At 40.4% G+C, this 20,810-nt stretch overlaps 1 protein-coding gene across 2 annotated transcripts in view; it reads right to left on the bottom strand.

Moving 5' to 3' along the window:
* Positions 1–20,757, bottom strand: part of DYNC1LI2 (dynein cytoplasmic 1 light intermediate chain 2) — a 33,636-nt gene extending 12,879 nt beyond the window's left edge. The window contains exons 1-9 of one of the 2 annotated variants that reach the window (XM_070760364.1): positions 20,576–20,757; positions 17,654–17,727; positions 17,099–17,215; positions 14,669–14,899; positions 7,339–7,502; positions 6,438–6,531; positions 3,688–3,823; positions 2,584–2,695; positions 499–558 (exon numbers count right to left, since the gene is read on the bottom strand). In XM_070760364.1, the coding sequence (XP_070616465.1) occupies positions 499–558; positions 2,584–2,695; positions 3,688–3,823; positions 6,438–6,531; positions 7,339–7,502; positions 14,669–14,899; positions 17,099–17,215; positions 17,654–17,727; positions 20,576–20,706 (1,119 nt within the window). In that variant the 5' untranslated portion in view covers positions 20,707–20,757. The remainder of the gene's footprint in view (positions 1–498; positions 559–2,583; positions 2,696–3,687; positions 3,824–6,437; positions 6,532–7,338; positions 7,503–14,668; positions 14,900–17,098; positions 17,216–17,653; positions 17,728–20,575) is intronic. The other variant, XM_070760363.1, reaches the window with a different exon arrangement.
* Between the last annotated feature and the right edge of the window lie 53 nt (positions 20,758–20,810).

Below are 20,810 nucleotides of genomic sequence, written 5' to 3'. Positions count from 1 at the left end.
AAATGTTGTTTTTAGGTATAGGTTTAAATGTTTGGATCTTTACCTGCCAGCAAATCATGAAGATGTCTTTCGTAAACTACTCAAGACCTACTTATACCGCCAGGTATAGGGGGGAGTTGAGACACCTTTCTCCCAGGCTTTTTTATACTTTGTTTTATGTTTGGTATGAATGTGCTGTTTGGTTTTTTAAATAATGATAGGGTTTTATATGTATTTTAATATTAGATTTGTTCCATTACTATATTGTTTTTATTACTGTTGTGAACCGCCCCGATAAATAATAATAATAATAATAATAATAATAATAATAATAATAATAATAATAATAATTTTCTGCAATTGTGATCAAAAAGGAATGCAAAGGCTACAAAAAGGGAGGGGGGGAGGAATCAGGGGGCTGCATTGAGACCCAAAGCCTCATGATGCAAAGATCCTATTTTAAAATATCCTAAGCACCAGAGACAAGAAAAGCAGAAAAGAGTGTTTCTCCTCACTTACCTGCTGCTTCATCAAAAAGACTTGCTCATCTTCTGCCGCAAACTCTTTATCATGAACTAACTGACAAGGGAAATTTAAAAAAAGTGGTGAAAACAGATGTGGAGTTATCTGAAATTATCTCTATTAAGAGCGGTTACCGAAGAGGGGTGGAGGACGATTATTATACACCTAGACATCTGGTGTAATAAATTCAAGAAATGTGGATGGGCATAACAGTCTGGATCTTTTTGGGGGGGGGGGGGAGAAGAGAGCCACACACACAAGGAAAGAAATACACAAATACAGATTTACACACTTCTTCCCCCAAACTGGGAGCCACATGCAAATGGGTGTGATAGCACTTTCCCTTCCACTTCCTTTCTTAGCATGGCGTTTTAAGATTAGAAGTCCTGCTGGATGGTCAATCTGTCCTGAGATCAACACAGATAAGGGGGAGATGGACATTTCCAAGAAAATTCCTTGAAAATGACACCCCCACATTTTCTGGGCATGGAAAGAAAGGGGTGGAACACAGCAGCCTTTTCTCCATATGCAAAAGAAGCCAATGGCTTCTCATACCGCAGAGAGAGAATGGCTTTCTCAGATACAGCTAAGGCAGTGGTTCTCTACCTTTTTAATGCCGCGACCCGTTAATACAGTTCCTCATGTTGGGGTGGCCCCCAACCATAAGTCAAGCACCCACAGAGCTTTAAGCTGATTGGCAGGAAGGTGAGAGGGACACCCCCCACTGTAAACGCCTGACTGGCCGGATTGTAAAAATATGTTCCAAGGCGCCAGAACAGAAGGTTTAGTTCCTAACACCAGGGGAAATTTATCTTTTCCCATGGTCTTAGGCGACCCCTGTGAAACAGTCGTTCGACCTCCTAAGGAGCCTGACCCCCAGGTTGAGAACCACTGAACTAGGGAGTCATCCGCTTCCTTGATCTGCTGTCAGAGTAGGAACTATAGGGCCTATCTCCCATTTCTGGACAAGCAGTTTTAGACTGCATAGGCAGCCTGCACACGTTAGATACTGATGGGCTGCAAAGATGGCCCCGAGTCTGCAGAGGGGCGGCATACAAATCCAATAAATAATAATAATAATAATAATAATAATAATAATAATAATAATAATAATAATGGCTGCCAGGTTGATAAATTTATGCAGTTAAGAAGGAAATCTCTTCTGGGTCCCTCCTGCAAAATTCTGTGCCTGAAGCAAGGGAGATGTATATCAAAGGTCTCCTCAAAACACTTCTATGTCTCAGAACACTCTTTCCCCTCATAGTTAGTTGGATTCAAGCCATTTTATTCTGCACTTTTCCATACTAAACTACAATTGTCCTTGCCTGGGGTGAGAAGCAGCAGTCTGTTTTTTTAAATAAGTGCTCCTTTGTTAGTCAAAGGCAGAAGTCCGCAAACTTGGCAACTTTAAGACTTGTGGACTTCAACTCCACAAGTCTTAAAGTGGTCCACAACAGAAAGTTGAAGTCCACAAGTCTTAAAGTGGTCAAATCTGAAGACCTCTGGTCAATGGAGCCCCCAGAAGCACTTCTCCAAGTATTTCGTAAGTGAATAGTTAGCAAATTCACTACTCGGCATTGCCGATGCCAAACAAGAGTTTACAGTGTTCCCTCGATTTTTGCGGGTTCGAACTTTGCGAAACATCTATACCAAGGTTTTTCAAAAATATTAATTAAAAAATACTTTGCAGTTTCCCCCCTTATACCAGTTTTTCCCGCCCGATGACGTCATATGTCATTGCCAAACTTTTGTCTGCCTTTAAAAAACATTTTTTTAAATAAACTTTAATAAATAAACATGGTGAGTAATAATCTAAATGGTTGCTAAGGGACTGGGAAATTGTAATTTAGGGGTTTAAAGTGTTAAGGGAAGGCTTGGGATACTGTTCATAGCCAAAAATAGTGTATTTACTTCCGCATCTCTACTTCGCGGAAATTCAACTTTCGCGGGCGGTCTCGGAACGCATCCCCCGCGAAAATCAAGGGAACACTGTACTGTAATTTAAAATACAAACTTCAGTGTCAACGACCAGCAGTTAGCTACACGTGAAGGATAATGGAGCAGAGTTGAAAGCAACTGTACCTTTCTTACAGGTGGCTTTACGATGAAGTCTTCGTAGGCATCTTCTGGTTTCACTGTTGTGAAATTCTCATGCAGGATTGCAATTTTCTTTTCATTGTCCCAGCCAGCAGGTCTAGAGAAAAAAAATTACCATTCATGCAAGCACATCTCTTTTTTTTCAGTAATGCGTTTTGAAACATAAAAGCGTGATTTGCTTTCTTTTAATCCCCTTGAAAAGATACACTTGAAAATGGAGGAAGACAATTTATTTGAGCGGCAGGGAAGAGAGGAGGGCTGCAGTGAAGGAGATTATAACACACATGTAATAATTTCATTCACAGTTTTGGGAACTAGGAAGCCTTATAGTATGATTAAACAAATTTCAGGGCTTATCCCCATGGGGTGGGGGGGGGGTGCAGGTCACATCACACACACCCTCTTTGAAATTTAACCATTTTCAAAGGAAATTCTCTAACATATTCTGGAAGGTGAAAAATTCTGGAAGGTAAGAAGAGAATTTAGAGACTAGGCATATTTCTCAAAAAAAGAGCCAAAGGGTATGAAGGTGAAATACTATCCAGAAAAGACCAATCCCAAGAAGATACTACACAGAGCATGAAAAATATGTCTCTTTCCCAAACTGGTGCACTTCAAATTATTATAGGATTACTACTGTTTCCCTGAAAATAAGACCCTGTCTTATATTTTGTTTTTAAAATTGAAATAAGTGCATGGCAGTAATAGGCACTCAAAAGCCTCATTGGGCTTATCAGGGATGTGTTTATTTTACAGGAAACATGGTGTGTGGTCGGTCTGTCTGTCTATCGTCCATCTTCCATTTATCTTCCATCCAGCTACCATCCATCCATCCATCCATCTACCGTGTCTCCCTGAAAATAAGACCCTGTCTTATAATTTTTTGAATCATGAAATAAGCGCTTGGTCTTATTTTGGGGGGAAAAACAGGATATATTGTCTTTCATCCAGACATTATTACTCAAGATGGATTTCTATTAGAGTTGAGACAGGTATTTGCATCTTTTGGGTAGGTTTCGCCTCTCCTGCCCCACCCAGCCAGAAAAATATTGTGTAGCCCTTTGATGCTTATTTTGCCCTTCAACTTACATAAAAACTGCGTCCTTTTCTACCACTAAGGCAGGGTTTGCAAAGTGAAAGCCGTATGTTTTATGTACAATGTACTTATATAACAAGTTATGGTTCTTCTCCTCTTTAACGGATGTATAGATCAAGGCTGCGCCATCTATTCATTTTGTTTAAGGAAAATTCCAAGCAGAGTCGTGAATTCCAAGGGCTAAATGTATACATTTAAGTCTCTCAAAAGTAAGTACCTGTTTCTAAATGATATATTTAGTTGCTAATTTTATATCCTGTGCCTTTATCTCAGAAATTCAAGACAATATGTTGCTGCTTTCTCCTCTTTTTCCCCCGGAGCATTCCCCATGAGAGAGAGTAACACAACAGCTAAGCACTGGTCACCTCTCCAACACTTCACCACTACACCATATGTTTATTTACTGTGTGTTGATGATGATAGGCCCAAATGTTAATGCAGCGGTCCCCAAACTACGGCCCGCGGGCCGCATGCGGCCCACAAAGGCCATTTATCCGGCCCACGGGTGAGTGACAGGAGCACATCTAATTTTCCATGAATAAAATGTGGTATTTTGTTAGTAACTAATATCAATCATCAAAAAAGTTGCAAAAGTTTTTTTTCTAATTTTGTCATCCAGTTACATTCATTTTAAATATTTTTAAATATTTTAAACTACAATTTAGATTTGTTATGAATTGTTTTTATTCTGTTGTGAGCCACCCCGAGTCTGCGGAGAGGGGTGGCATACAAATCTAAATAATAAATAAATAAATAAATACATTTTCTTTTAATTAAATTCCCTCCTCAAAAAAGTACACCAATTATATTTCTAACTTATTAACCATTATGCCAAAGTGCTTCCTTCTTTCTTTATACATTTTTCTATAAGCCAAGAAAACCTTGTTTAGCCAATCAGATGTTAACAAAAGAAAATTAAAAACAAAACATAAACATATATGAATTTCAGACTTCTTTCCCCCTCCCTCTAAATAGTATATTCCCATTTTGTTTTTTACTTTAAAATAAGGTATGTGCAGTGTGCATAGGGATTTGTTCATAGGGTTTTTTTATAGTCCGGCCCTCCAACATTCCGAGGGACAGTGAACTGGCCCCCTGTGTAAAAGGTTTGGGGACCCCTGTGTTAATGGCTTGAAGCAGTCCATCCTTTTAATTTTAAGCCCAAGGAAAAGAGAGTAAAGCACACTGCAGAAATGAGCATGCTAAAAGTTTTCAATTTCAAAAATTATTACAAAGAGGCTAAGCAGTTGAAAGAAATACAACCATTCCTCAGAGTCAACATTCATGGGGTTGTACTGTTCACTGCTAGAATAAAGAGCATCTACAATTGGTGTTCATTTAAAGCCATTACTGGAAATACAAAGCCTTTCACCATAACTGAGAAAACGGAAGATGCTGAAGCAATTTTGGGAGCCACTTCAAAGTTGCCACAGCAAAGCCGGGTGGAACTGTGGGAACATAAGGTGGGAGGCAGAGGTAGCCGAGGGGGATGTGTAGTCAAAATAACTTTCTTTCTTGTGGGAGCCAAAGACGCACTACCACGTGTTGGAACGGTAGACCAAAAGCAGCCGGAGTTGGGACTACAACCTGATTGGAGCCATGGGATGGACATAAGCCGGGGTGGCGCAGCAGGTAGAGTGCTGTACTGCAGGCCACTGAAGCTGACTGTAGATCCGTAGGTCAGCAGTTCAAATATCAGGTTGACTCAGCCTTCCATCCTTCCGAGGTGGGTAAAATGAGGATCCAGATTGTAGGGGCAATATGCTGGCTATGTTAAAAAGTGCTATTGCTAATATGTTGTAAGCTGCCCTGAGTCTAAGGAGAAGGGCGGCATAAAAATCAATCAATCAATCAATCAATCAATCAATCAATCAAACAAACAAACAAACAAACATGACCTGGAGGGCAAGGACTTTCAGTTGAGTGGAGGAAAACCTTGGGCTCTTCAGAGTCGGGTTTTCACCAGCCCTGCCAATATGACATCCCAAATAAATATATTGTTTTGAGGAAACCCCAGGCCTCCGAGACTTGATTTCTCTTGGATTATTACAAGTGGTGGCATCATGCTGGTTTAACAGCCGGTTGAGTAATGATGCGCGTGCAAAGTTTAACAAAAAAAAATTACTTTCCGCATTGCTGCTGGGACATAACACAGCTGAAATGCGGCAATCCGCTGTACCATGCTAATCAGCTGAGAAGATAAAGAACAGGGGCGGATGGGCCCAGCTGATCTTTGGAGGGAACTGGTTTACTCCCAGCTGATCATCAGAGCTAACAGTTTGCCCAAACCAGTAAGAATGCCACCCCTGGACTTCGAACCCTGACAGTTGTCCTTTATGGTTTCAGTATGTACTCATGAAATGAAGGAAAGGCAAATGAAACATAGATGTGACTGTGTTTTCAAGAGCTGGGGCTGCGCGGTGGTTAAAGTGCAGGCTACTTCAGCTAACTGCTAGCTCTAGTTGAGCAGTTCAAATCTCACTACGGCTCAAGGTTGACTCAGCCTTCCATCCTTCCGAGGTGGGTAAAATGAGGACCCAGATTGTTGGGGGCAATAGCCTGACTCTGTTAACTGTTTAGAGAGGGCTGTAAAAGCACTATGAAGTGGTATATAGGTCTAAATGCCATTTCTATTCAGTGATGGAAACAAAACAAAGAACAGAATTGGATTCATGTTAAAACACAGTTTTAAGTTTATAAAGCACTGCTTCAATATTCCACTTCAGCTTAAGAAAAAGGATACACTGCAAGCAGAACCTACGAATGTGCGACTGAATGAAATCAAAGTGTTCTTCCCTGTAGTCGTGCTCTTTTTCTAACACACTCATTGCGTCACACTGGAAGAAACAAAAAAATAACAAAGGAATCTCAAGAGTTCTGAAAGTCTGCCATGCAATAAAATGACTTTTGCATAAATCAATATTTAGAGCAAACTTTAAATCTCTTTGGGGAGGGGGGAGTTTCAATTGTATTTATTCATTTAGTCCATTGATATAGTTACTAACCCAATATGATTCAGGGCAATGTACACAAATTTAAAAAACACACAATGACATTCTCCAATATTTTTTTGTTTGACAATGTTGCACCTATGGCAGCTTTATCCAATTCAAAAACATGCTACTTCTTAGACCTAATTTGCTATTTAATCACACTTCAGCTGTGTGGCATGTGAATTTAGGACAGAGATCTCCTGTGATTTCGAATATTTGGCAGATACAATAGAGAAGGTTGAAGAAAAGGGAAGCAGGTAGAACTTAAGGTTCTTCCTGGATTGCAGAGAATGGGAAATGTGAGAGTTATTGAAATCAAAAAGAATATGCATAAGGTATCGTTACTGATGTTAAGGTTAAAGGAAGGAAGGAAGGAAGGAAGGAAAGGAGGAAAGGAAGGAAAGGAGGAAAGGAAGGAAGGGAGGAAAGGAGGGAAGGAAGGAAGGAAAGGAGGGAAGGAGGGAAGGAAGGAAGGAAAGGAGGAAAGGAAGGAAGGAAGGAAGGAAGGAAGGAGATATGAGGAAAAGAGGGAGGGAAGGAAAAAAGAACCATCTTCCCCACAAATCAGATTTCCTTCTTTGAAGTAACAGGATTCAAGTCCATTGTATAAATGAGGTTTTTTGGAGGCAATGAGTGGAACTTCAAGCTTACCTTTGTGCAAACTACCACCACAGGGATCCCAAGATTGTGAGTCAGCACATTCTCTCCGAGCGGGAGAGCAATATTCTCCTCGTCTTGCCCTGATGGACCTCTTCTTTGTGGAGATCCCTGATAACCTCCTTCTGGTTCTACATATTCTTGAAAAATCTTCACAACTACGTAACATAGAAAACACAAACTTCTTTTAAAAAATGTCTGCTATGTTAAAAGCTACGGCTACTGTTTCAAACGTTCTTTATTTTTAAAAAAACAGGTATTGTTTGGAAATAAAGAGCCAAAATTAGGACAAAGCACCTGCTTGTAAAAATAAACCTCATCATCAATTCCTCCCTCCCTCCCACCCAAGAATAGTTTTCAAGACGTTTACCAGTTATCCTACTTCATCTTCCAGGTCTCCAAGAACACTTGACAATGCAAAAAGAGTTTTTCTTCAAAACAAAAATGTTTTTCAAAAATGGATTTGGGTAGCTCATTTTGAAGCCCCAAGGCTTCATTATTTTAAGGCTTTTTCGGTGAACTACTACAGAGACCTAAAGTGGGGAGGGAGGAGAGCTGCTGTATCTGTGCCAGGTTTTCTGGAAGAGGAAACCCTACAAGAATTCCACATATTAAAAATTCAAAAGACCTGAAGTGCAGAAAACAAGCTTCCTTTAAATAGGCTTTCAGAAACTCTACCCCTAGCTTTTACACTTAATATCCCAATGGTTGCAAATACTTTCAAGGTTGGTGAACAGGAAAGTGAACACAAGAACAAGGGGACACAATCTGAAGTTAGTTGGGGGAAAGATCAAAGGCAACATGAGAAAGTATTATTTTACTGAAAGAGTAGTAGATCCTTGGAACAAACTTCCAGCAGACGTGGTTGGTAAATCCACAGTAACCGAATTTAAACATGCCTGGGATAAACATATATCCATTGTAAGATAAAATACAGGAAATAGTAAAAGGGCAGACTAGATGGACCATGGGGTCTTTTTCTGCCGTCAGTCTTCTATGTTTCTATGTTTCTACCCTTCCAAAAACAAATATGCCATCTCTTCTATTTAATGAGATCTTCTACATGATAAAATATAAAGGATATACAGTGTTCCCTCGATTTTCGCAGGTTCGAACTTCGCGAACAGCCTATACTGTACCACGGTTTCTCAAAAAATATTAATTAAAAAATACTTTGCGGGTTTTTTTCTATACCACAGTTTTTCCCGCCCGTCATACGTCATCGCCAAACTAATAATTTTTGCAAATAAATAACAAAAAATTAATTATTGTTAATAAATAATTATGTTTATAAATATAAGGACCACTAAGTGTCTTATTCAATGGTGAGTACCAGTAATAATGATGAGTAAATGGTTGTTAAGGGAATGGGAAATGGTAATTTAGGGTTTTAAAGTATTAAGGGAAGGCTTGTGATACTGTCCATAGCCAAAAATGGTGTATTTACTTCCGCATCTCTACTTCACGGAAATTCGACTTTCGCGGGTGGTCTCGGAACGCATCCCCCGCGAAAATCGAGGGAACACTGTATTGCCTTAGAACAGTGATGGTTAACCTTTTTCTAGTCAGGTGTCGAAAGCATGCGCTGGCACCCCTAATGCAATACAGGTGGGGCACACCGCATGCCCCCCCACATGCAACCTCTGCCCCCCCACATGTGCTACTCCCTGTGCCCCCCTAACTCCTTCACTCTTGCACATGCAAACACCCCCGTCCCATGTGGGCCTCCCTGCAGCTTCCTGGAACCCAAAACAGGCCACATTGGGGGAAGGTGCACACACCTGCACTCCCTCGCACATGCACGCCTGACCTCCCCACCTCATGCACACATCTCCTGCACGCGCCACACCCTCTGCATACGTGCGGCAGATACCCGAAAACGAGTTGGCCAGCAGGAGGTGCTTGCGTGGAGGAGCTGAGCTGCGCGACACCTGAGCTCTGCATACCATAGGTTTGTCATTGCACTGTTCCAAACAGTGAGAACTTCATCAAGTGAGGGTGCAAATTTATTAGTAACTCCAACAGCCCAAATGAAGAAGCATCTTAAATCACTGAAATCCACTTTTAGGGAGTTTTAGCTCAACAGATTGAGCTAAAACTCCATAAAAGTGGATTTCAGTGACTTAAGATGCTTCTTCATTTGGGCTGTTGCAGTTACTAACAAATTTGCACCCTCACTGCATTCTTTAATAGATTGAGCTAAACTTTGACTTGGGGCCAAATCAAAGTTTGTTTTACCAAGAGCCAGGAAAGTCAAACATCTGCAGCATGCCACCTATGCTTCATCTCTCAACTGCTAAACATTGAAGGGGCTGGTATTTTAGAAAGAGGCACCTATGCACAACTGCATTTATTTATTAAATTTGTATGTCACCGTGTACAACTCTGAGCAGCTTTCACTTAGGACAGGCCTTGTTTTATATGACTGCTTTCTTAGCTAAGGTAACAACTCCTGCCTTCTATGGTGGGGAAAAACAAGAACACATAGAAACATAGAAGACTGACGGCAGAAAAAGACCTCATGGTCCATCTAGTCTGCCCTTATACTATTTCCTGTATTTTATCTTACAATGGATATATGTTCATCCCAGGCATGTTTAAATTCAGTTACTGTGGATTTACCAACCACGTCTGCTGGAAGTTTGTTCCAAGGATCTACTACTCTTTCAGTGAAATAATATTTTCTCACGTTGCTTTTGATCTTTCCCCCAACTAACTTCAGATTGTGTCCCCTTGTTCTTGTGTTCACTTTCCTATTAAAAACACTTCCCTCCTGAACCTTATTTAACCCTTTGACATATTTAAATGTTTCGATCATGTCCCCCCTTTTCCTTCTGTCCTCCAGACTATACAGATTGAGTTCATGAAGTCTTTCCTGATACGTTTTATGCTTAAGACCTTCCACCATTCTTGTAGCCCGTTCTTTGGACCCGTTCAATTTTATCAATATCTTTTTGTAGATGCGGTATCCAGAACTGAACACAGTATTCCAAATGTGGTCTCACCAGCACTCTATATAGCGGGATCACAATCTCCCTCTTCCTGCTTGTTATACCTCTAGCTATGCAGCCAAACATCCTACTTGCTTTTCCTACTGCCCGACCACACTGCTCACCCATTTTGAGACTGTCACTATCCCTAAATCCTTCTCTTCTGACGTTTTTGCTAACACAGTGCCGTTCATCTTCTTGCATTTTTCAATAGCTTTGGAAACTTTCACTTTGGGCGCAGATACACAACCATCATTTTCCACATCCAGAGAACACACAGAAATGACACGTGTGTTTTGCAAAATTCCAAAAGTAGGTGTTTTTCTGCTGTAATGGACACATTCATTTAGGTTTCCGTATAAATATGAAATGATACAATCCACAGCACGTAACTTCTTGGCAGAAGGAAGGGATTCTTTTACCCACTGTATTTGAAATTATTTATGGGTTTGGTGAACTCACATGATGCAGCTTCGGAAATCTTTTAAGGGTTTTTTTTTCCCCCACCAGCAGCATAATATGAGCTCAGTGTCACATTGAGGCCAGAGGTGTTTATGTCAAGTAGTGGAAGGTGCTTGCCAGAATAGACTTCTTGAAAAAAGATGACGGCGCCCAAATATTTGGAATAGAAATTCTGATGACGCACTCACATTGTTTTTCGAACAAAAGTTGGTATTTTTAAAAAAAAACTTTTTAAATGATGCTTTTGACTGAATTTCCTCCCTGGTGGACCTCTACAATTTCATAGCCCCAATCGTTTTTTTAAATAAATCAACTATTATCATGAACATCGCTATATCACACACATGTCCCGTCAACTAAACAATGTCGGTTGGCGGGCCCCAGGGGAAGAGCCTTCTCTGTGGCGGCCCCGACTCTCTAGAACCAGCTCCCCCCAGAGATTAGAACTGCCCCTACCTTCCTTGCCTTTCGTAAACTCCTCAAAACCCACCTTTGTCATCAGGCATGGGGGAATTGAGATATCTCCCCCGGGCCTATATAATTTATGTATGGTATGTTTGTAGGTATGTCTGCTTAAAAATGGGGTTTTCTTAACTACTTTAAATTTTAAATTGTAAATTATTAGATTTGTTATGAATTGTTTTATTATGTTGTGAGCCGCCCCGAGTCTACGGAAATCTAATAAATAATAATAATGTGAATCATAAATAAACGAACTGGTTTTTTTAAAATGCTGCTATTTGATTTTGGACAATGGCTTTCTACCAGGTCAATGCCATGTACAACATTTTTGTCACTGCAACCCCTAAAGTTCAGTGCAAGTCGCATTCAATGCACATCTGTAAGAGGAGAGCTTTGAGGATGGAAAATTCATCATTATGCTTTTGAAATAATTATCAGAAACACAATTTAGAAGACACATCAACCCGTAAGTTGAAACTCTACAGGATATTCTTGTGTGTTACATTTCTTCAACAATTTTAAGGAACTGTAAATAAACCAATCAAGTGACATCACAAGGTGAACTTTAACAATCAATTCATGCATATCTATGGAGATTCTCAGTCATCCAGGATCATGGTTGTCCCAAAGGTGCTTTTTCAAGAGGCAAGTGGACTTTCTGGTTTTTCTTTGAAGATGTTTCGCTTCTCGTCCAAGAAGCTTCTTCAGCTCTTGACTGGATGGTGGGGAATGGAAGGACAGAATGGACTCCTGTTCTGCAAGGAGTATAAATCCATCTTCGAAGACAAACCAGAAAGTCCAGTTGTCTCTTGAAAAAGCACCTTTGGGGCTATCAATTCATTCTGTATGAATTGTTGTAGTCTTCACTAACTGACCACAATTGGGACCCACAACTGTTACTGAAAGAGTAGTAGATGCTTGGAACAAACTTCCAGCAGACGTGGTTGGTAACCCCACAGTAACTGATTTTAAATATGCCTGGGATAAACATATATCCATCCTAAGATAAAATACAGGAAATAGTATAAGTATTAGATGGACCAGGAGGTCTTTTTCTGCTGTCAATCTTCTATGTTTCTATGTTTACTAAGCAACGTGGTTGATAAGCAAGACATGATATGACTGAGACTTGCAATTATATTACTAGCTTTTCCATTGTCTCTGCTTGTCAGTGAAGATACTCATTCATGCAGGTAGAATTGTCTGAAAATTGAGCCATGGCAACTCAATTCAACTTTTCTTTTTTGATTTGAAACGTTTCGCTGCTTATCCAAGTAGCTTCTTCGGTCAGACTGAAGAAGCTACTTGACTAAGCAGTGAAACTTTTCAAAAAAAGAAAAAAGTTCGGTTGCCATGACTCAACTTCCAGACTGTCTCTGCTTTTGACAAGCAAAGACCATAGAAAAGTCAGATTCATTTAAGTTAGCTTAACAACTGCAAAGTTTCACTTAACAACCGTGGCAAGTAAAGTCATAAAATGAGGCAAAACTGACTTAACAATTGTTTCATTTAGCAACAAAAACTCTGGGCTCTCAATTGGGATCCGTACATCGAGAACAACCTGCACAAAGGCACAGCCATCTGAAAATACTTTAATTGGGCTTTGCACAAGAGCTGCCAAGAATCCATACTGGAACGAATCAATGTTGGCAGAAACAGATTTTGCACAAATTAAAGCAGGGGTCCTCAAACATGGCAACTTGAAGACTAGTGGACTTCAACTCCCAGAATTCTCCAGCCAGCATAGCTGGCTGGAGAATTCTGGGAGTTGAAGTCCACAAGTCTTCAAGTTTCCGAGTTTGAAGACTTCTGAATTAAAGCAAGAAGCCCAGCAATGCAAACAGGGAAGGGGAAACGAGGTCTAAATTTAGTATTAGGCAAGCATCAAATCACACTTGACTATTGATAGCGGAAGATGGACTTCCTGGAAAACCAGGGTAAATGCATGAAGTCTTGGCACCAGCTTTCCCACTGTCACAACTGGGGAAAACAATTTCTCTTCAATCTCAACAGCTTTGGGAAGAAGTAGTTCATGGCTGCTTTCCCCCCCTCAAATATTTCTGAAAAAGAAGTAGCAACTTGGAAGCTTGCTCTAGCTCAGTGTTTCTCAAATAGTGGGCTGGGGGGGGGGGACAGAGCGATGTCGGGGTGTGTGTGTGTGACTCCAGGGAATGTGCTTTTTTTGCCACAGGGAGTAGGGCGGTTTTGCACTGAACAATAGCACACAGAGCATAGAGCAGGAGATATGAAATGCATATAACAAACCCTTAAGAGACGCCATGGAAAAATATTTAACAGGAATGAAAAGAAAGGAGGCGAGAGATGGAGGTAATGAGACAAACGTAAGTCTCCCGAAAGCTAAGATGAGGAAATATGACAAAGCCTATGTAGTGCTTGTCTTGTCTGTGACTATGGTGGAAGACGAGGAAAGACCGGTATGTTTACTATGTCTAAAAATGTTGGCAGTGGACAGCATGAAGCCAAATAAATTAAGGCTCACTTAAAAACATTACACCCCAATCATGCTGATAAGCCTCTTGAGTTTTTTTCAGCGGAAACATGCTGAATATTGCAAACAATAGTTCTAGTTGGGGGCGCAATAGAAAATAATTGAGAAACACTGCTCTAGCTTAAGATATTTAGATCTTAAGAGCCATGGTGGCACAGAGGTTAAAATGTAGTATTCAGGCTAATTCAGCTTCCTTCTAAGAGTTCAATCCTCACCTGCCTTCCATCCTTCCAAGGTCAGTAAAATGAGGACCTAGATTGTTGGGGGTAATATGCTGATTCTGTAAACTGCTTGGAGAGGGCTGTAAAAGCACTGTGAAGCGGTATATAAGTCTAAGTGCTATTGCTATATCATTATATTGCTTTTCTTACAAGCCACAGAAACATTCGAGACACAATCCTACTTAGAACAAATCCATTTAATCAACACAGCAACTCTGTAATGAGTAACTCAAGAACCATCACTGTCAAACGTTCTACTCCAGGCACTATCAAATTTAGATCTAACCCATTATGCCCTCGTTTATTGTGTAAAAGTCTACAACGTTACTCATGAAGGCTACTCCACCTATCTCATTCCAACATTTATTTAGCTGTGCTGTAAAAGGAAGAGGAATATTATTTATTTACAAGCCTACTTTCCCAAGTGACCAATTCTTCGTTAGATGAAAAAGTACAAATTTGCAGGCTCTGTTGATAATTAGCAATGCTGTTTAAAACATTAGCATATAATTGGCAATGCTGTTTAAAACAAGGAGACTCAAACACAAACTGCAGGAAGACAAATGAGGTAGACACTGCTTAGTTAATGGACTTTTGGCCTGGCTCAACATAGTTATGGGAATTCTGCTAAATAAAGTGCGCAGACATTTTTTTTAAAAAGTCAGCCTCACGTAACTTACATTGTTGCTCCATGTTTCTCATCTCTTCCGGGGGGATTTTCAATTTATCAATATGTTCTCGCAAGACGCTTGCCCATTTTTGTAAGGATTCCAGAATAGTCCATGGCCTAGACATGTCTGCCACAAAGATTACCAGAGTCTCCTGCAATGTTTCTGCTGTCACTGCAAACTTTAAGAGACCTTTGTGATACAAATCGCCATCGAGAATCCAAACGTTACAGCGGGTCTGATCTGCAAAGAAGACAATTCCTTTTAAGTAAGAAATCCCTCTCACATTAAGAGATATGGCATCCATTAACATACTTGGCCCTGACAACTTCTAAAGCACCAAGTACACACAGCCAGCACTAAATATAGCACAACTTTGCTGCAAGGGAGACTACAAACAAGAATTCAGCATCAGGGAGGTAGAGAAAGAAGGGAGAAGCAGAGGCTGCCTAAGTACAAGAATATGCAGTTATTTCAGGCATTCTTACCTAAAAAATACCAGGATGGTTATTTCCAAATTGGCAAAGATAAATCTGGATAAATCTTCTCATCTCAGTTGCTTCATCTTTCTTAAGTTTATTGCTACAATTTGCATTACTCGGCTCCACCACTAATGTTTAGAGCAGAGGTAGATTCCGGCTGGTTCAGAACCAGTAATGGGAATTTCCCTTCGCTCACAGAACCGGTAGTGATGGCTGGCTGGACACGCCCCTGTGCTAGCTTTTTTGGTGACGCCTATGCTGCCATTTTGTTTTTTGCTTCTGCACATGCACAGAAGCTAGGTTTTTAAGGTTAGGCATGGGGGACAAAGCACGCGCACCCACGTGGCGCATAAAGAAGCGAACCGGCAGCGAGGTAAGTCAGACCCCATGAGCATTTAACCAGTGCCTGTATTTTTCCTAAAATGACTTTTGCAAGAAATATATTTATTTATTGGATTTGTATGCCGCCCCTCTCCATAGACTCGGGGCAGCTAACAACAATGATAAAAACAGCATGTAACAATCCAATCCAATACTAAAATAACTAAAAAAAAACTTATTATAAAACCCAAACATACAGACATACCATGCGTAAATGGTTCTTAAATATTGTGCCTTTTTAAAAAAATTTAAATTTATTTATTAGATTTCTATGCCGCCCTTCTTGAGACGACTCAGGGCGGCATACAGCATTAAATATAACAATATACAAGAAATCTAAATAACTATAAAAATTATAAAAATTTACTAAAAAAACCCATTTTAAAAGATCCAATATACACTCACACACATTCATCCAGTCCAATCCAATCAGATCTAGTAACAGCTGGAGACAGTCTTGTCACTCACGGCCCCCATGCCCGCTGGCAGAGGTAGGTTTTTAAAGCTTTACAAAAGCCCAGGAGGGAGGGGGTGGTACGTATCTCCAGAGGGAGTTCATTCTAGAGGGCCAGGGCCACCACAGAGAAGGCTCTTCCCTTAGATCCCGCCAGTCGACATTGTCTGGCCAACGGGACCTAGAGAAGGCCAACTCTGTGGGACTTAACTGGCTGCTGGGATACATGAGGCAGAAGAAGGTCCCGAAGATAATCTGGTCCTAAGCCATGTAGGTCTTAGGACCAGATTAGAACCATGTAGGGCTTTTACTTGAATAGCATATGTATTTAGAGGCAGACATTTCCTTCATGTACATCGTTTATGACTAGGGAACTGCATCACAAAATTAACAAAACCACAACTCTTTATGCACAGTTACCCTTTATTAAATTAAATGAGATCAGTTTGTGTTTATTGTGGTCACAGAAGGCAAGGATGATCCAAAGTGTACCAGAGTTGGAAATGCTGCAGTACTCAGCTTTTTTTCAAAGGTGAGTTCTGAGGACAAGCTTAGAAAAAGTAGGGCAGCTGAAGGATTCTGACGAGCAATTTTAAAATGCACAGGGCAGAAAGGACAAAAGGATCAAATCATTCTGAAAGCAGCGAAGCCAGATGAGTGAATGTCAAAAACATTTCAGGTTGTACGAATGGTGCAACAAGGGGGTCAGAAGAATGGATGTGGAGGATTCTGAAAAATTTATATAGAGTCTTCAGAGAGGGGCGGTGCAGAAATCCAATAGATAGATAGATGGATGGATGGATGGATGGATGGATGGACAGACACCAGACTTAAATGAAAAGTGGAGGGGGAACGTTGCACACAAAAAAAAGAAATGCTAACAGAGATGATGAGGCAGAAAGTATTAAATGTGGTTAACAGATAATTAAGGGCCATATTTTGTGGTGGGAATAGCAGGTCTTGCTAATTGCTCAAATGTAGGCATCAAAGGAAAGAGAATGAACAAGACCTGAAAGAAACTGAAAAAGGATAAAGACACTTAAACTCCTGACATTCCACAGTCCAATAAGATAAGCTGGCCTTGAACGTCAGGCAAAAGAAAGGCAGGTAAAACAAGGACTTTACCATCTCTATCTTCATCATGGACATTTAGGTATAGATATTCCAGCCCTCTTCCTTTCTTGCCATGCTCTGCTCCTTGGATTTTAGTCAGCAGGGTTGTTTTACCAGAGCCATCATCACCTGCCAGTTTGTTTGCAAGGGAGAGAAGAAATAGGAAGATAATCTTTAACAGAAAAACACATCATGCAAGTACCTTTACAGTAGCTGAAGAAGCATTTCATTTTACTGAACAGCTAAACAAAGCAAGGCCTCTTTATGGTGCCAGTCAACTGCACGCTTCTTTCACTTTCTAACTTGTTAAATATCAATTACCTTTCATTTTCTTTTTCAAAAAGATAAACAGGGGGAAAAAAACACTAAGTCTGTAAGAAGCACTAGAGGCCTTTTGTCACAAAATGCACACAAGACCATGTGAACCCTGGCTAATGTATATTCAATGTTAAGCCCGGCTAATGTATATTTGAAAAGGCTTTAGTCCAAATTAAATGGCTTTTTTCTTTCATCACTTAACCTTCCTGGAGAACCAGTAGCCTCCCATAGCTGTTCACTGATACTCACCAAACACAAGAATATTTTTGCCTGATGGTAACTTAGACCTTGAGCGGGTGGAGACTTCACTCAATATTGATAACCTGCATTAAAGTAACATGCTTTTTAGTCAAAGATGAAAAGTACAAATCAAAAGAACAGAACGAATGACAAAAATAAAATAGAAGTGAAGGTCCATCCTATAAAAAATGAATCAGCTTTTTCCCCCCTTTGCTTCTATGGTTATCATATGTCCATATTTCATTTCCTAACAGTAAATGAATACTTAAACCCTTGGGTGAGGATTTTTTTTTCTATTTTACAATTACATTCAATCATGTTAGGCCTTATAATATCAGACAACCATTTTTTTTTAGACGAGTTGAGGGGAAAGGCCACCTTTTATGAATTATGAATTTGAACTAATACTAGGATTGCACTAACAATGCAATATTATGTTTTCTGAGATCAACCATTATAAACATGCCACAACATGAGATGGACAGCTGTACAAATTTAATAAACAAGGAACTAAAGGTTATGTATTGCATGTATTATGGAAAGCTGCTCCCCACAAGACTTGGGTACCAGAAGTCAAAGGCCTGACCCTACCTTTTGCAGAAAATAAACCCTGTTTTGTTTGTGTACTAGATTTAGAATGTTTCTAAACAGTTAACAAAATGTCCAGGAATTTTTTGTTCATTAGAGTCGCAATTGTTTCTCTATAATTGAAATATTGAAGAGTCAAATTCTTTAACAAGAGAATAGGTGATTCTCACCGTGTGACATATTTTAGAGAATTATAGTGGTGAATCACAAAACATAAAACAAGAGGTTTAGAAGAACTCCTTCTAAATAAAATACATGGCAACTCAAAGAGTTCAGAATACTCTTTAAGGAATAACACATTCCTTAAGCCACGTTAAGCATGCATCCATTACAAAGGGAACCATTACAAAGGGAACTATCAATGAAAACATAATATTGCACTGTTGGCTCATACTCAAAATCCTAGCATTAGTTCAACACTAATGATTTGTGCAGCTGTCCATCTCATGTTGTGTTATGTTTATAATGGTCGATCTCAGAAAATAAGAGCAGTCCACTGATAAAATGGTTAGCATTGTACAAATAGTCATGAATGGCTAAATGCTGCTGAATTAATGTGGATAGTTGTATTTTTAGGAAAATGAGGTTTTAGAATTTTTAGAACTTTTTAATATTAGATTTCTTACATGCTTTGTATTCTGTTGTAAGCTGCCCTGAGTCAGTTGAAAAGGGCGGCACAAAAAATCTAACTAACTAAATAAATAAATAAAACCAGAAAGCCCCACCAGTATAGAAAGCAAAGCCATAGAAACACCAGCCAAGCATCATACAATGTTAGCTATGGAATACTGATTATTATTATTATTATTATTTCAATTTCTATGCTGCCCTTCTCCTGAGACTCAGGAGTCTTACAGCAAAGGTTATTAGAAATCTAAGTAAAATTATAATCTAAAAAATCACCATAGTTAAAAAAGTTAAACAAACAGATTCATACATCATGCATCGTTCATTCATTCATTCCCTTTTATACAGAATAAAAAGGCATCCCAGCAAGGGGGGGGGGGGGGATGCTGGCACTAAAAAAAAGAAAGCAATAACAAGACACAAAACTGCCATGTGGAAGCCGGAGGAGTCTGCTTATTTTTGCATTGGATGAAAGCTCCAGGTATGAATGAAGGTTAATATTTTAAGAGGCATCCTGTTTAAAGAGGCTGCCAGGCATTCAAATCTCCCAAGCCTCCAGCAACTACGGAGTTACTGAATTGGATGAATATTGCCTGACTGTATATGGGTTTTTTTAACACTTTGTCATTTTGTATAATCCTTTTAAAGCAATTTAGATTTCTTTTACATATTGTTGCATTTATAATGTTGTACACCACCTTGGGTGCAGGGGGTAAAAAGAGAGCCTTAACCTCTGTATCTATTTCTCAAGACTACTCAGTGATATTTGTATACACTTATAAGTATAATTAACTATTACTCATCTATTTTACTTACCACTTATCCTATCCCTTTGAATAATATATATTATATACACTGCTCAAAAAAATAAAGGGAACACTTAAACAACATAATATAACTCCAAGTAAATCAAACTCCTGTGAAATCAAACTGTCCACTTAGGAAGCAACACTGATTGACAATCAATTTCACATGTTGTCAGCACATTCAACTTTGTACAGAACAAAGTATTCAATGAGAATATTTCATTCATTCAGATCTAGGTAGTGTTTTTTGAGCATTCCATTATTTTATTTTTGAGCAGTGTATATAGATTACATATAGATGCATTAATAAGGAATGTAATAGAATGGCTTAGGATCTGTAACTGACAAATGGGAACCATATTTGTTTTAGTCTTTTGTATTTGTGTAAAAATCAATAAATAAGCTAAAAACAGTTCGCATCCTCCCCAAAGGAAGGGAAGCCAGAGAAGATGCAGCGGCGGGAGCCCCATTTTCAGGGTAGAGGCTCCCCCCGAAGGGCGAAATCCACCTGCACCATTAACCTCCAGGACGGGCTGGGGATGATGGGTGTGGTTGTCTCACGCTAGCCGAGTTCGTAGCACCAAGCCGGGGAAAACCTGCCGCCCACTGTCGGCTTTTGCAAGCAGGGAGCAGCCCCTCCATCCACCCGGCGGGCAGGGCAAGCGCCCCTTCGGCTCAAGCTTGCAGGAAGCGCCGCTCCTCCCAAGCGCGACGGAGCTGAGGAGAAAACGGGCTGCAAAAAGGAGGCCCAAAAGGCCGCCTGGGGCTCCCTTGGCGGCGGCGGCGGCAGCCCCCCACCCGGCCCTGCAAAGCCGACTCCCACCTACGAGGGGAAAGGATGCAATGCCGGCCCCGCCCCGCTCAGTTCTTCCCCCCCGCCGGTGTCTGAAGGTCCGGCCCGGCCGCTCACCAGAGGCTCTGGCCTTCCTCCTCCTCGCTGGGGAGGTCGGCAGCCAAAGGCCCGTCCGGCTCCAGCAGCTTCTTCTCTGCCAACACCGGCGCCATCTTGCCAACGGCAGCCGCCACAAAGAGTGACCTCATCCGCCCAGGCTCCGACGGCAGGACCCCGGCTTTCCCACACTCGCGCCCAAGGACCCCGCCTGTCCATACGGATGCCTGTTCTTTTTTAAAAAAAATCCCCTGTC

The sequence above is a fragment of the Erythrolamprus reginae genome, chromosome 9 (genome assembly GCF_031021105.1).
Source record: "Erythrolamprus reginae isolate rEryReg1 chromosome 9, rEryReg1.hap1, whole genome shotgun sequence".
In the NCBI taxonomy this organism is placed as follows: Eukaryota; Metazoa; Chordata; class Lepidosauria; order Squamata; family Dipsadidae; genus Erythrolamprus; species Erythrolamprus reginae.
The sequence above is the reverse complement of the archived record's forward strand: the minus strand, read 5'-3'. Positions and strand labels throughout refer to the sequence as shown.